Source organism: Diaphorina citri, unplaced genomic scaffold (assembly GCF_000475195.1).
Source record: "Diaphorina citri unplaced genomic scaffold, Diaci psyllid genome assembly version 1.1 scaffold1409, whole genome shotgun sequence".
NCBI classification, from domain to species: Eukaryota; Metazoa; Arthropoda; class Insecta; order Hemiptera; family Psyllidae; genus Diaphorina; species Diaphorina citri.
Window position 1 is genome coordinate 60,009 of NW_007378835.1, and position 15,149 is coordinate 75,157.

At 35.9% G+C, this 15,149-nt stretch overlaps 2 protein-coding genes across 4 annotated transcripts in view; both read left to right on the plus strand.

Annotated features, from left to right (window-relative positions):
* Window positions 1-509: 509 nt before the first annotated feature.
* LOC103515743 (exosome complex component MTR3) lies at window positions 510-11,150 on the plus strand. 3 transcript variants are annotated; one of them, XM_008480685.2, is made up of 5 exons: window positions 510-576; window positions 2,077-2,251; window positions 8,464-8,729; window positions 9,398-9,544; window positions 10,727-11,150. In XM_008480685.2, the coding sequence occupies exons 2-5, from the start codon at window positions 2,086-2,088 to the stop codon at window positions 11,000-11,002; spliced, it is 855 nt and encodes a 284-aa protein (XP_008478907.1). In that variant the 5' UTR covers window positions 510-576; window positions 2,077-2,085; the 3' UTR covers window positions 11,003-11,150. The 3 variants fall into 3 exon arrangements, with proteins under 3 accessions (XP_008478907.1, XP_008478905.1, XP_008478906.1); XM_008480683.3 differs by lacking the exon at window positions 510-576 and adding an exon at window positions 578-669; XM_008480684.3 differs by lacking the exon at window positions 510-576 and adding an exon at window positions 903-1,056.
* Window positions 11,151-11,977: 827 nt separating this feature from the next.
* The window catches only part of LOC103515749 (BTB/POZ domain-containing protein 6), an 8,016-nt gene continuing 4,844 nt past the window's right edge, over window positions 11,978-15,149 (plus strand). The window contains exons 1-3 of the mRNA XM_026828341.1: window positions 11,978-13,298; window positions 13,563-13,847; window positions 13,992-14,125. Of these exons, the coding sequence (XP_026684142.1) occupies window positions 13,719-13,847; window positions 13,992-14,125 (263 nt within the window). The 5' untranslated portion in view covers window positions 11,978-13,298; window positions 13,563-13,718. The remainder of the gene's footprint in view (window positions 13,299-13,562; window positions 13,848-13,991; window positions 14,126-15,149) is intronic.

Consider the following 15,149-nt stretch of genomic DNA (forward strand, 5'->3'; position numbering starts at 1 on the left):
GTCGATTCGGGACGCGAATCCGCGAACATAATTGCCAAATCCGCGAACATAATCGCATTTTTTATGTGATAGTCTATTTACTTCTTCTAGGTATCTAGTATCTATAAAACATTTTGTTAATATAATAACAAGTTGTACCTTTATTTTGTTTCATATAATTAATACAAGTAGTTTCTGCTTCCTGCAGGAACAGTGTGCAATGCTAGAGTGTGACCAGGCAAATCCAATAACTTTCCAAACCTCAAAACTAAAAGTAAAAATTGTCCTAATGAGAAATGGCTTAGGTATAGGTAGGTACCACCCATAGTGTAAAGAAGTAGGTACCACCTAATACCTAATTACGCCTGAAATTTATTTCAGATATGCAACCTGGAGTTCATTTTCACCGTGTTGTTGCCAGTCGTACCTACTAGGGTAATCTGGCAACACTTGACGTTTAAAAGCGCGCATTTTTTAAAAAGCAAAAAAAAAAAATGCTTGTTGTTAAGTTCTAAGTTTGTGAATTTTCAATATTCAATTTTTCATTTTTACTTCCTGGAACTGCTATCTGTGAATAATCATAATCCCAATACCTAGGTAAGTTCCAAGTTTGTGAATTTTCAATATTCAATTTTTCATTTTTACTTCCTGGAACTGCTATCTGTGAATAATCATAATCCCAATACCTAGGTAAAGGTTGATCTACCCTCTATGTAACTCTGCCTACAGCCAAACTAGTTTAACACATTGAGTATGGCATACAACATACAAGAGTAGAATAGACTGTGACATCTATTTTTGAAAGAAAATAGAAAGTAGGTACAAATGTGTTATACTCCAGCCAGTCCCATGGGAAACCACCACTCTCGAGTTGCATGCAGGCCTGGAGGAACCATTGTATTAATAAAAACACATTGAGTATGGCATACAACATACAAGAGTAGAATAGACTGTGACATCTATTTTTGAAAGAAAATAGAAAGTACAAATGTGTTATACTCCAGCCAGTCCCATGGGAAACCACCACTCTCGAGTTGCATGCAGGCCTGGAGGAACCATTGTATTAATAATTAATAGGTACAAGTAGTTTCTGCTTCCTGCAGGAACAGTGTGCAATGCTAGAGTGTGACCAGGCAAATCCAATAACTTTCCAAACCTCAAAACTACATTTAGAACACACCTAAAACAAATAGTGGTACTTGTTCAGAAATCACATCAATGGAAAATGGCTACAAAAGGATCTGTCACAAATGAGGAGTCTTCTTCTTCTTCTTCTTCTTCTTCCTCCTCCTAGCCTTTTCCTATTTAAATAGTGTCTGTGTTTCTTGTCACAAATGAGGAGTGATCAATAATATTATAGGGTTAGGTTTAAACACAAAAATGAGCTTTACTTTTCATTGACATGGCTTCTAAATAATTACCCAAATAGCTTCCCTTTTCATTCTTTCCTAATCTCAATATTACTTAATAGAAAATTAATACCTAATAACTAGAGGTATTGGTAAAGGTAGGGCCATTGGCTTTAATAAACGCCCTTGGTCACTGCGACCTGGTTAGATCTTTTGTGACATAACTAGAGGTAGAATTGAATATACTATGTCTTCACTTGACTTGGACTAGTGAAGATTTAAATAGTGTCGGTGTTTCTTGTCACAAATGAGGAGTGATCAATAATATTATAGGGTTAGGTTTAAACACAAAAATGAGCTTTACTTTTCATTGACATGGCTTCTAAATAATTACCCAAATAGCTTCCCTTTTCATTCTTTCCTAATCTCAATATTACTTAATAGAAAATTAATACCTAATAACTAGAGGTATTGGTAAAGGTAGGGCCATCGGCTTTAATAAACGCCCTTGGTCACTGCAACCTGGTTAGATCTTTTGTGACATAACTAGAGGTAGAATTGAATATACTATGTCTTCACTTGACTTGGACTAGTGAAGACATAGTATATTCAATTCTACCTCTAGTTATAATCCTACTTGACAAAGTATCCCGTTTGGAAAATATTGTAATACCTAATAGTTACCCAATGTACTTTTCTCTTTGAAAATTTTCAATCTAACACAGTTTATTTTGTTACCTAATTCTAGAGTGTGATAATGCCCTCAGATAGTAGGAGGGTTCAAGTCCCTGATGTGTCCACCCCATATTCAAACTATTGTCCCAAGTCTGCAGTCAAAGATTGTCAGCAAGCTTTATCAACATTATTGAAAGATAAGTCTACAAGGAAAGATGGACGGAAGCTAAATGATGCCAGGCCTATGTGTAAGTATCACTACACTATACAGTCAATAGGTACCAAAATATTCTCAGCCCTTGTATTGGTCCATTGAAAAAAAATCCATTTATTTTGAGAGAGAGAGAGAGATGAGAGAGGGAGAGATGAGAGAGAGAGAGACAGAAAGAGAGAGAGAGACAGAGAGTGAGAGAGGGAGAGAGTAGGTACATATTTTGACAGCGTCACTCTGTAGAAAAGAAAATGTCAACCAAACAGAAAGTAGAAAGGCAGTGAAGCATTGTTCATAGGTAATTGAGATTTTTTTTTAACTATCAAAAATTAAAAAGAAAGAAGAACAAGCTGGGCCCGTCCCTCCGGGAATTTTTTAGCCCGTAGTTTATTCGATCATGGTTAAAGAATACCTTTGTGTAGTAAATGCGACCATTTACCAAACTAAATGCGGGATCTTGATGTACTAAATATGGGGGGGAACTAAATAGTTGTCCAACATAGTATTGAGATTTTTTTTAATTATCAAAAATTAAAAAGAAAGAAGAAAAAAAGGAGAGAAGAAGAGAGAGAAGGAAAGGTGAGTGTGAGAGAGAGAGAGAGACTTCTGTGTGCACCGCTGTAACATTGTTACAGCAAGCTACCTGTAGTTATACAGGGTGTTCCTAAAGTCTTTAAATTTGGTGGTTCTTCTCGAGAACCGCTTAGACAACAACAAAAACACCACCCTCACAGCTTGGTTATTATTATAGTTCATTACCCTCAACCAGCTGATAGTAACGAGTTCATTACCCTCAACCAGCTGATAGTCATGAGTTCATTACCCTCTGTGCGTACTAATAATAATACACACTCACACACTCACTCCGATAGCGTATTAGGGATATGTGAATCCCGTGCCGACCAGACTGCTTGCCTCCAAAGAACTCTATGTTGTGTCAACTCCTCCCGTCATGAGTTTATTACCCTCAACCAACTGATAGTCATGAGTTCATTACCCTCAACAAGCTGATACACTGGGAGGCAAAATTAGCCGGACGCTCGTATTTTTTGGTTTTTCTCAAACTGCTGCTCAGTGTTCAATTTTTTTCGGGAAAACCGTCATTAATGTTATTTGTTGTAAGGTTTAAAACTTATTCCGCAAGACCGCATACCTACATAATCTGTGAGTAAAAAAAGAAAAATCAAAAAGAAGGATCAGTTTTTTGCTGAAAATGCATGTTTCTGGAGATAAATGTTAACGTAAACTTTTTTTCTCCTCAATATTTTTACACCATTTTTGAACCAGGTGCTTTAGAAAAGAACACAGAACATTGATTTACTACTGGTAAAAATTAGAAAAACTCTCTAGGCTCCAACCGGAACTTTTTAAAGATCGTTCCTTTTTTACCATACCATAGGGCAAACAAGGACTTCTTTGAAAAAGTTCCGGTTGGGGCTCAGGGAATTTTTCTAATTTTTACCAGTAATAAATTAATGTTCTGTGTTCTTTTCTAAAGCACCTGGTTCAAAAATAATGTAAAAATATTGAGGAGAAAAAAAGTTACGTTAATATTATTTATCTCCAGAAACATGCATTTTCAGCAAAAAACTGATCCTTGTTTTTGATTTTTCTTTTTTTACTCGCAGATTATGGTTAATATTATTTATCTCCAGAAACATGCATTTTCAGCAAAAAACTGATCCTTGTTTTTGATTTTTCTTTTTTTACTCGCAGATTATGTAGGTATGCGGTCTTGCGGAATAAGTTTTAAACCTTACAACAAATAACATTAATGATGGTTTTCCCGAAAAAAATTGAACACTGAACAGCAGTTTGAGAAAAACCAAAAAATACGAGCGTCCGGCTGATTTTGCCTTCCAGTGTATTTCATTAGAGGCCTCAAGTTGAAATGATCATCATTTGAGAGAAAAAAAAACTGCTCTTCACTCTTCAGCTTCCTTGATGACATTTCTGACCACAAGTTTCTGTACGCGATCCGTGCACAGTGACTCACAACCCATCCAGATATCAACCAAAGTCAATGTTGCTTCAAACTAAAAAAAATCAATTTTTTTCATACTTTATATGATTCCTTATCACATGGGGAGTATTTTAAAATAGGAAATTTTTGGTCAAAAATTGGCCCCATCCAGATATCAACCAAAGTCAATGTTGCTTCAAACTAAAAAAAAATCAATTTTTTTCATACTTTATATGATTCCTTATCACATGGGGAGTATTTTAAAATAGGAAATTTTTGGTCAAAAATTGGCTGTCATAGGCGGTAGCATTTGGAAAAAAAAAGTTCAATTTTTGGACACTTTTTAATGATCCCTCATTACATGGGGAGTATTTTAAGATAGGAAATTTTTGACCAAAAATTGGCCGCCGTGGGCGGCTCAGGCTCGGGACTTGGATTTTTTTTTTCAAATATGTATATTGTAAATGTAATAGAAAGTCGTGTGATGTTCACACCAGATTTTTACCCTTATAAGCAGACAAACGAAATGTAAAATTGTTAAACTTGGAATTCACCTGATGGATTGAATAATTTCAGAATGAACAGCACACTGAGGTGGCAATCAAATGCATTGACAAGACCAAAGTTTCGGAGAATAGGTTTGACAGTATTGTCAATGAAATCAAGGCTCTCAAACTTCTCCATCATCAGCATATTGTCACAATGCTAGATTTCCTATGGGATGAAAGGTATATTTCTTCTTCTTAGACAGCAAACAAAACTTTGCTGTTGATGTTGGAGGTTTAGTGGCCTACAAGAAGCAATGCGTGCTGGTCATATTTGAGGTCTATGCATCAAATTTCAACTCTCTAGATCAGGTGTGCACAAACTACGGCCCGCCAGCTCCTTTTGTGCGGCTTGTGGGCCGCTCATATCAATTTTTAAGAAAAAAAAAATACTTTTAAAAAATGTGAAGAAAATATGTAAAAATGTGTTAAGAGGATTTTTATTATTATTTTGAAAGGTTGTAGATCAAATTTTTCAAAAAAATTGCCTGTGGTGCTCTACTTTATTTTGCTCCTTTTAGTGCTCAGTAGATAATGTGTAGGACCGATTTTGATGAAACTTCGAGAATAGCTTCTCTTGATTTGAATAGGCCCACTAAAAACGGATTTTCCGAAACTCGCAGTGGTTTCCAAACTATGACCAAAAAACTACTAAAAATCGACCCATGGCCAAAACGGGTGGGTCAATTTACATGAAGTTTGTGAGTAAGATAGTTGTCTTGCCTTTTAGTAAGTAAAGGTATCCTAAGAACGGATTTTTTAAAACTCGCAGTGGTGCCAAATTAGGGACGAAAACGAATAAAAGTATAATATGGTGCCAAAATAGTATGGTCAGGTAAAACGGTACAGTACGGTACGATATGGTACGGTCGGGTACAGTCAAGTACGGTCAGATATGGTACGTTACAGTCAGGTCCTGTACTATATGGTACAATGCGGTACGTTCAGGTACGGTACAATACGACATAGTCAGGTACGGTCAAGTACGATACGGTACGGTGAGCTACAGTACGATACGGTACGGAACAGTTAGATACGATTAGGTACAGTCAAGTATAGTCAGGTGCGGTACGATACGGTAAGTTACGCTACGGTCACCTACGGCCATTCCTCTTTGCATATGGCCATGCTGCATACGGCCATGCCTCAGCCACGCGCAAGCGGGCGGAGCCTGCTTGTAAATGCCATATTTTCCTAAAATAAGTGCCATATTGCCATGTTTTTTAGTGCCATATTTTCCCAAAATAAGTGCAATATTCTGAACTTCTCTGATTATAATACACTGATGATGGCGTAACAGCCGAAATGGATCCATCTGTAATTTAATAATAAAAATATACGTAAAACATAAAGCCAAGTGTTTTTACTCACCCAAAATCATTTTTAGTGTTTGAATTGTTTTACCAAGTGTGTGTACCAACAAATAAGTTAATACAAACTTATTCCTTTGATGATTCATGAATAATTATAATTTATAAAAATTAGACCCCTGATTTGCTATTGGGTTTAAGATTTTAAGAAAGCTGGATTGTATACTAACTTACTTGTTGAACTAAATTGATAGTGATTTCGAGAGACAGGTCAAAGGAAATCAGGCTGTGATCGATCTTGACAGTAGGTGCCTAGTCTCTTGAATTATATTATCATTGGCTTCTAACTTGAACTATGCACCAAAATATACACTTCTCAATCCAGTTCTTGATGTCGAAAGTCAGTAGATATAATTGGTTGGTTCTCAGTTATGTTAGTTGATAGACCACTACACCACTGTCAGGAAGGTATGCAAAAAAGAAGGAAAAAAACTGAACCGACCAAAGACGAGGCAACTAGTTATTGAAGCATCCTATATAGTAGAGTACATAGCACATACATAGATAATAAATTATACTAGAAATAGTTCTGTGAAATCCAAATAGATCGCTTCTACTTCACGAAGACGTTTTTTTTTTTTTTTTTTCAAATATGAGATTTTCAACCTGCAAATGGTTCCTTTATCACGATGGCAATGTGGTTTCTGAACCCCGTAAAACACTCAAGTTAGTGGAAATTTTCTAGTTAATAAAATTGATGAAACTCACAAGACCTGGATTCGGTTTTGTAATTTTTACATAGGTTTTGTAATTTTTACATAGGTAGGTAACTATTTATGTCTGTTGTGGTTTAGGTTGAGACCTTCGAAATGGATACCTACCTATTTATTTTATGCCAAGTAAATCTGTTTGGGTAAAAATGATAATTTTTATTCCAAATTGGAATTTTATTGGGTACTTGTGCAGAAGTCACATCCGTGGAATATTGCTACCAAAGGAACTGGCACGAACAAGCAGTGACCAATGTTATTATAGGGTTAGGTTAAATGCAAAAAGGAGTTTTCAGAATTACAGCAGTGATTAGTGTTATTATAGGGTTAGGTTAAATACAAAAAGGAGCTTTCTTTTCCACGGACGTGACTTCTGCATAATTACCTTTTCTAGGGGATTTAAAAAAAGTGCATGGTTGGTTAAATGATTTTGCCTTGTTTGTACATTTTCAGATATGTGTACATTATTCTGGAATACTGTGATGGGGGTGATCTGTGTTCGTTCATCAGATCCCACGAGAAACTTTCTGAATTCCAGTGTCAACAATTTGTGCGTCAACTAGTCCTGGCACTCAAGTTCCTAAGAGAAAATAATGTATGTCATTTCGATCTCAAACCTCAGAACATTTTGATCAAGAACAATACTCTCAAACTAGCGGGTGAGTACCTAACTGTAAGATTTCTTTTTTCTTTTTAGGTGTACCTAATGCTTTACAAAGAAGAAGAAGAAGAAGGAAAAAAAAAAGAAAAAACATTGAAGTTTGTGTGCTATTTCTATTTTTGACAAAAACAGGGCTTTTTCATAGCTTTTTACATTCAATAGATATACAGAGTGTTCAAAAAGTCTAGGACAAGACAAGATGACAAGATTTAGACCAATATTTGACGATAAAATAAAAATACATGAAAATAAATGCATAGATGATAAAATGAACAATACGGCATGTAACTGTTTAATGGAGCAGTTGCAAATGGGTAAAAAATATAAATAAATGGTCGATTCCTATGTAAAAAGTTGGGAAAAATCCAAATCTGAGGTCATTTGACAAAAACAGGGCTTTTTCATAGCTTTTTACATTCAATAGATATACAGAGTGTTCAAAAAGTCTAGGAACCTGGCCAGATTTAGGTATAATAATTTAACTTGTACATTTCTTAAAAACCTAAATATCTTATAGAAATGGATACCTACCTATTTATTTTATGCCAAGTAAATCTGTTTGGGTAAAAAAATTTTATTCCAAATTGGAATTTTATTGCTTACTTGTGCAGAAGTCACATCCGTGGAATATTGCTACCAAAGGAACTGGCACAAACGAGCAGTGACCAATGTTATTATAGGGTTAGGTTAAATGCAAAAAGGAGTTTTCAGAATTAGAGCAGTGATTAGTGTTATTATAGGGTTATGGTATTGGTAAAGGTAGGGCCATTGGCTTTAATAAACGCCCTTGGTCACTGCGACCTGGTTAGATCTTTTGTGACAAAGGGTTAGGTTATAGGGTTATAGGGTTAGGTTAAATACAGGTTATAGGGTTAGGTTAAATACAAAAAGGAGCTTTCTTTTCCACGGACGTGACTTCTGCATAATTACCTTTTATTGTTGGGATATGAGATTTATTTGGTATGTAGCTTGTTTCTTTTTCCATTTTCCTCCATATCAGGTTTGAAACAAGGAGTATCTGAGAAAGCAAAAGGCTCAGCATACATTGAACAAGGAAACACCAAAGTCATTTGTTCCGTATTTGAACCAAGGGAAATTCCCAGCAGCAAAACATCCTTGGAATATCAACGATCCAAAGGAGAACTCTATGTTGAATTCAAATTTGCACCGTTTGCTTCACAAATAAGGACAGGATGGTTGCGAGACAGTGAAGAGAAAGAATTGGGCAATCATTTGAAAAGAGCTTTGGAGCCAGCTGTGTGTAGGGTAATGTCAATTTATTTTTTATAAAATTAAGTAAGTAGATATTAGAAATTGTTTTTAATAATCGTAAGAAATATTTAAAAATAAAATCAGAAAAAAAATAAATAAATTATTCTTATCAAGACAATTTCGATTAGGATGTTTTAAATTGGTGAGCTTTTGATGTCACTCAGGACATCATCTTCAGACCAAGATAGACTTCTACTCCTGCTGCGATAGAGTCAACATCTATCTTGGTCTGAAGATGATGTCCTGAGTGACATCGAAAGCTCACCAATTTAAAACATCTTAATGGAAATTGTCTTGATAAGAATAATTTATTTTATTTTTATCTGATTTTAAGTAGATATTGTTCTTTGAGAGTTTGTAGTAGATGTGAGTATGAGTACCTACTAAGTACAGGTACTCATGTAATATTTACAAAGTCTGTCACAAAAGATCTAACCAGGTCGCAGTGACCAAGGGCTTTTATTAAAGCTGATGGCCCTACTTATACCAATACCAATGTTTATGCTCTGATGAGATTGTCCATGATAATAACAACAATTTATATTATTATTTACCGAGGCAGGTTATAAAGCTGATGGCCCTACTTATACCAATACCAATGTTTATGCTCTGATGAGATTGTCCATGATAATAACAACAATTTATATTATTATTATTTTCAGCATGAGTTTTCCAATTTCCAAGTGGATCTCTTTGTTCTTGTGTTACAAAACGATGGAAGTGCTTTGTCTGCTGCCATCAACTGTGCAAACCTTGCTCTGGTAGATGCTGCTATTCCAATGTATGACTTGGTTACATCTAGTACATTGGTAAGTGACAATATTGACAACACACTGATAGAGATAATAATATGTTTGGTATCTTATACAGTGGTGTGTATAGCCTCTAGTTTTTATAGGTAGGCTTTATAAAATTCAGGGACATTTTCAGGGGTCGGTTGGCCTCAGAGGGCCAACTTTAAAATATAAAAAGAGAACCGCTTACTTGTGATCTAGCCTTAACATATCATACGGTTTTGACCTTTTGATCTGACAACTATTATAGCCAGAGTTATGGCCCATTCAATTTATAAATTTTCCATGTACCAATTCCTGCGAATAGGAAAGCACTTATCGAAATTAATTTCCCATTTTTGGTACCCCCCTGTTGGTGGAAGAACAGGCGAAAAATGAAAAATCAAAATTGTATATGACAGGGTTTATACGCGACCTAGAAAAGTCATGGAATCTGAAAAATCGCCAAAAAGTCATGGAAAATCGTGAAAAATTAAAGAAAACCTGGAAAAGTCATGGAATTCCCCACCCGGTCAAAAATTAAAAATATTCAAATTAAACAGATGGCCTGCACAAATGGCCTTGCTGCTTAGCGTATAAATAAATAAATATCAAGCATTTCCGAAAAGCGGCCCTATCATATTCATTGACGTTCTGCATATTGCATACTTTATTTAACTGAAGGAGTAATCTTACTGATTTTTCAAGTACCTCCGCCCCCTATTTTTCTGGAAAAGTCATGGAATTTCATTCCGGGAAAAGTGTATAAACCCTGTATGATAAAGCCAGATCACAAGTAGGGGTTCTCATTTAAGGTTTTAAATTTGCACCCACCCCCCTCCCTCCTCGTACCATGTTTGAGTAAGTATTAGCTGAGACCACCGTGCTCGAGTAAGTATTAGCTCGGACCACCATGTTCGAGTAAGTATTAGCTCGGACCACCATGCTCAAGTAAGTATTAGCTCAGACCACCATGCTCGAGTAAGTATTAGCTCGGACCACCATGCTCGGGTAAATATTAGCTCGGACCACCATGCTCGAGTAAGTATTAGCTCGGACCACCATACTCGAGGAAGTATTAGCTCGGACCACCGTGCTCGAGTAAGTATTAGCTCGGACCACCATGTTCGAGTAAGTATTAGCTCGGACCACCATGTTCGAGTAAGTATTAGCTCGGACCACCAGTTGAAATTATTACTTGCTTCTGTTTCTCACTAGGCACTAAGAGGTGGGCTCACGTTCATTGACCCTGTTGAAGAAGAGGTAGCGTATTGTCAGAGTCTCTCTTCTTCAGAAGATGATGACAGTGGTGTGATCACACTGAGCTACATGAGTGTGATTCAGCAAGTAACTCAGGTAACACTGGTAGGGACGATACAGCAAGAGAGACTGGCAGATCACATTGAGCAACTCATTGGATGTTGTGAGTCACTGTGCACGGATCGCGTACAGAAACTTGTGGTCAGAAATGTCATCAAGGAAGCTGAAGAGTGAAGAGCAGTTTTTTTTCTCTCAAATGATGATCATTTCAACTTGAGGCCTCTAATGAAATACACTGGAAGGCAAAATTAGCCGGACGCTCGTATTTTTTGGTTTTTCTCAAACTGCTGTTCAGTGTTCAATTTTTTTCGTGAAAACCATCATTAATGTTATTTGTTGTAAGGTTTAAAACTTATTCCGCAAGACCGCATACCTACATAATCTGCGAGTAAAAAAAGAAAAATCAAAAACAAGGATCAGTTTTTTGCTGAAAATGCATGTTTCTGGAGATAAATGTTAACGTAACTTTTTTTCTCCTCAATATTTTTACACCATCTTTGAACCAGGTGCTTTAGAAAAGAACACAGAACAATGATTTACTACTGGTAAAAATTAGAAAAACTCTCTAGGCCCCAACCGGAACTTTTTAAAGATCGTTCCTTTTTTACCATACCATAGGGCAAACAAGGACTTCTTTGAAAAAGTTCCGGTTGGGGCTCAGGGAATTTTTCTAATTTTTACCAGTAATAAATTAATGTTCTGTGTTCTTTTCTAAAGCACCTGGTTCAAAGATGGTGTAAAAATATTGAGAAAAAAGTTACGTTAACATTTATCTCCAGAAACATGCATTTTCAGCAAAAAACTGATCCTTGTTTTTGATTTTTCTTTTTTTACTCACAGAATATGTAGGTATGCGGTCTTGCGGAATAAGTTTTAAACCTTACAACAAATAACATTAATGATGGTTTTCACGAAAAAAATTGAACACTGAACAGCAGTTTGAGAAAAACCAAAAAATACGAGCGGCCGGGTAATTTTGCCGGTCAGTGTATTTATTATAGTTTGTAGTCTAGTTTGCATCTGGTTCATAATGCTATTTTATCATCACACTTTTAATTCAATAATTCTAAACCGGATTTCTTTCTTATCAACCCCCGCACTTTTCCCCCCCCTCTATGTTTCCGCCTTTCCTCAAAATGGGGGTTTTTTTTTTTTTTTTTTTTTTTTTTTTTAATAAATCCTTGGAAGTAATGCTTCCAATAGTCTCAGTCTCGTGTTAATGTGTTTATTATGGCTGAGAAAAATAGAGGAAAGTAAAAATGGGTCAAAATGCAAAATGGGTCAAAAAATGCATTTCTAATGTAAAATGCTTTTGAAAAGCCCATTTCAAATACACGATGTAAAAGTACATTTTATATTTTCATCTTCCCTTTTGTGATTTGCACATCTCTGTCCGCAATTAGGTAGATAATCTTTTTGGTCGGCGTCCGCGATTCACCAACTCCTGTGTTTAATATTGTCCTTAGCTTAATAATATGCTACGCATTTCTCAACTACAGTAGAACTTTGATTATTTCAACAAATTGGGACCGAAAGTAGTTGATATTATCGAGGTTCTGTATAAAAGTTGATATAATCGAAATTCCGCATAAAACAATGAAAATAGGGCCAAAGTTACTGCTACAAAAGAACAAAATAGGGAAGGAATAACCTTTTATTTTTATATTAAATAAAACAAACTAAGAAACAAACAAAAAACACATCTTCGATTTTGTTTTCTTCGTCATTAGTCTCATTATTTGAACACTTTCGATGATCTCTTCCTCTGATACAGTAGGATTTCCTTTAAAGATATGGAAAAACCCCGATTTATGGAGTTGATATAATCGAGGTTCTACTGTACATACATTCCTATGTATCAATATTTCTTCTGTAAACAAGGTGTTCAATAATGTAGGTAATTTTTCCAATATTTTACGGAATCATGAGACTTTTATTTAATTGTGAAAAGATTATGAAGAGCTTTATAAATAACGTTAATAATTATGATTGCTCGTCGCGAATCAATGTTATTTTTTCAAGAGGTTTGATAGAAGGAACTGTAACTACTGTCTTATCGTACCGAAACCGAAAGAGAAGAGAGAAGGTAGACAGGATTGGAGAAAGAGAATACTTAACTTTTCAATCACCCTGTATTTCTTATGCTGCTCTATCTTCAGCTAGAGTTCTATTTTAATCTCTTGATGTGCGCTATGACGTAAATGTATTATTTCGTGTTTACATTCTCCCCAAGAAACTCAAATCTGTTAAGTAGGTATTTGAAAACGTAATACAAGTGTCTCTTTTGTGTAAAAATTGTGTTGTGTTGAATTTTAAAATAAATAAAAGAAGTTAATATTTTGAATAATATTGTCATAATTTGAGTTCATCGATCTTTCCTAAGATTTGTTGGTATTAAAACTCTGTTTCAAAATTTATAAATCTCAAAATAATCACCAATAGCTAGGTAATCTAGATATTTATATCTATAGTAGGTAACTTTACAAAAGTTTTCCCCATAATGTTATCACTCAAGTATTTTTCTCGACGCGACGGTTTCATACAGGGTGTTTCGAAAATGTTTTCACACATTTTCACAAGATTTTTATTTCATCATGGATCCAAAATATAAGTAAGGGAAAAAAAAATCAAGGAAAACACATTTTTTTTTTTTCTTTTTTTTTGTCAGTACCTACATTAAATGGTCCTTCGGATCGAGCTTAGAATCTCAATCACATACAATAATTTGTAACAGCGCAGCGTCGAGAAAAATAATTCCGTCTCGGAAAAGGTAGTTTTCAATACCGTTTCAATTCCCGGACTATTAGTTGACACATCACTAAATTTCACGGTTGTAGATGATACAATCTCAAGTCACTAAAAGCTCAGAGAGTCCTTAGTTCCAGTTGAGATGGACAGCAATGGTGCTACTGATTGGCAGAGCGATCACGTGACATTACCAGAGCGAGGTAGATATGTACTCAACTCTGGTCTCTGGAGTGATTGCAAGTTCTACGTGGGAAACGATGTACATTGCAAAGTAAGTAAAAATTTTCATTGTGCTGAGAAAAAGAGAAAGATCATGTAAAGGTAACCAGTACTGCTTATGTGCTTATTAATGAAATTACCAAGATAGGTTTTCTCATCCCTGCCATTACAATGTCTTATCTTTCTTTTTCTGCAGGAATTCAAAGCCCACAAGTTAATTTTATCCATGAGTAGTCCTGTGTTTGCCACTATGTTCCATGGGGAACTTTGTGAGAAAGGTGATACCAAGATATTGGACATTACACCGGAGGCATTCTCCACCATGCTCGAGTAAGTATTAGCTTGGACCACCATACTCGAGTAAGTATTAGCTCGGACCACCATGCTCGACTAAGTATTAGCTCGGACTACCATGTTCGAGTAAGTATTAGCTGAGACCACCGTGCTCGAGTAAGTATTAGCTCGGACCACCGTGCTCGAGTAAGTATTAGCTCGGACCACCATGTGTTGAGTAAGTATTAGCTCGGACCACCATGCTCGAGTAAGTATTAGCTCGGACCACCATGCTCGAGTAAGTATTAGCTCGGACCACCATGCTCGAGTAAGTATTAGCTGAGACCACCATGCTCGAGTAAGTATTAGCTCGGACCACCATGCTCGGGTAAATATTAGCTCGGACCACCATGCTCGAGTAAGTATTAGCTCGGACCACCATACTCGAGTAAGTATTAGCTCGGACCACCGTGCTCGAGTAAGTATTAGCTCGGACCACCATGTTCGAGTAAGTATTAGCTCGGACCACCATGCTCGAGTAAGTATTAGCTCGGACCACCTTGATAGAGTAGATGCTCAGGAGTTTAAACTCTTCAATTGATTTTATGATTTTAGTATATAATGGCCTACTAAATCACAGTAGACTAAAATTGGTATGATTTTTTGCACATTCGCAAAAATTCTGGATATGGACCTAGGTTCATAGTCCATACAGTTAAATAGAATAGAATAGAATATACGCCTCGGACCACCTTGATAGAGTAGATGCTCAGGAGTTTAAACTCTTCAATTGATTTTATGATTTTAGTAATGGCCTACTAAATCACAGTAGATTAAAATTGGTAGGTATGATTTTTTGCACATTCGCAAAAATTCTGGATATGGACCTAGGTTCATAGTCCATACAGTTAAATAGAATAGAATAGAATATACCTTGTTTATCCTGCTGGGATAGGACTGAAAAGTCCCTTTACCCCCGCAGTCTGACCAAGGTCTCATATATTTTGACAAATTATGGGGAACACATATAACAAATCGAGTATATGAACACCCTGATTAAATTAAAAAAAAAGTAATAATA

What these genes read in the sequence shown, in the direction of transcription:
- LOC103515743 (XM_008480685.2), top strand. Translation starts at nt 2,086, where the DNA reads ATGCCCTCAGATAGTAGGAGGGTTCAAGTCCCTGATGTGTCCACCCCA. An exon ending in AAATGATGCCAGGCCTATGT is followed by an intron (nt 2,252 to 8,463) that starts GTAAGTATCACT and finishes CCTCCATATCAG; the next exon opens with GTTTGAAACAAGGAGTATCT. An exon ending in TGGTTACATCTAGTACATTG is followed by an intron (nt 9,545 to 10,726) that starts GTAAGTGACAAT and finishes GTTTCTCACTAG; the next exon opens with GCACTAAGAGGTGGGCTCAC.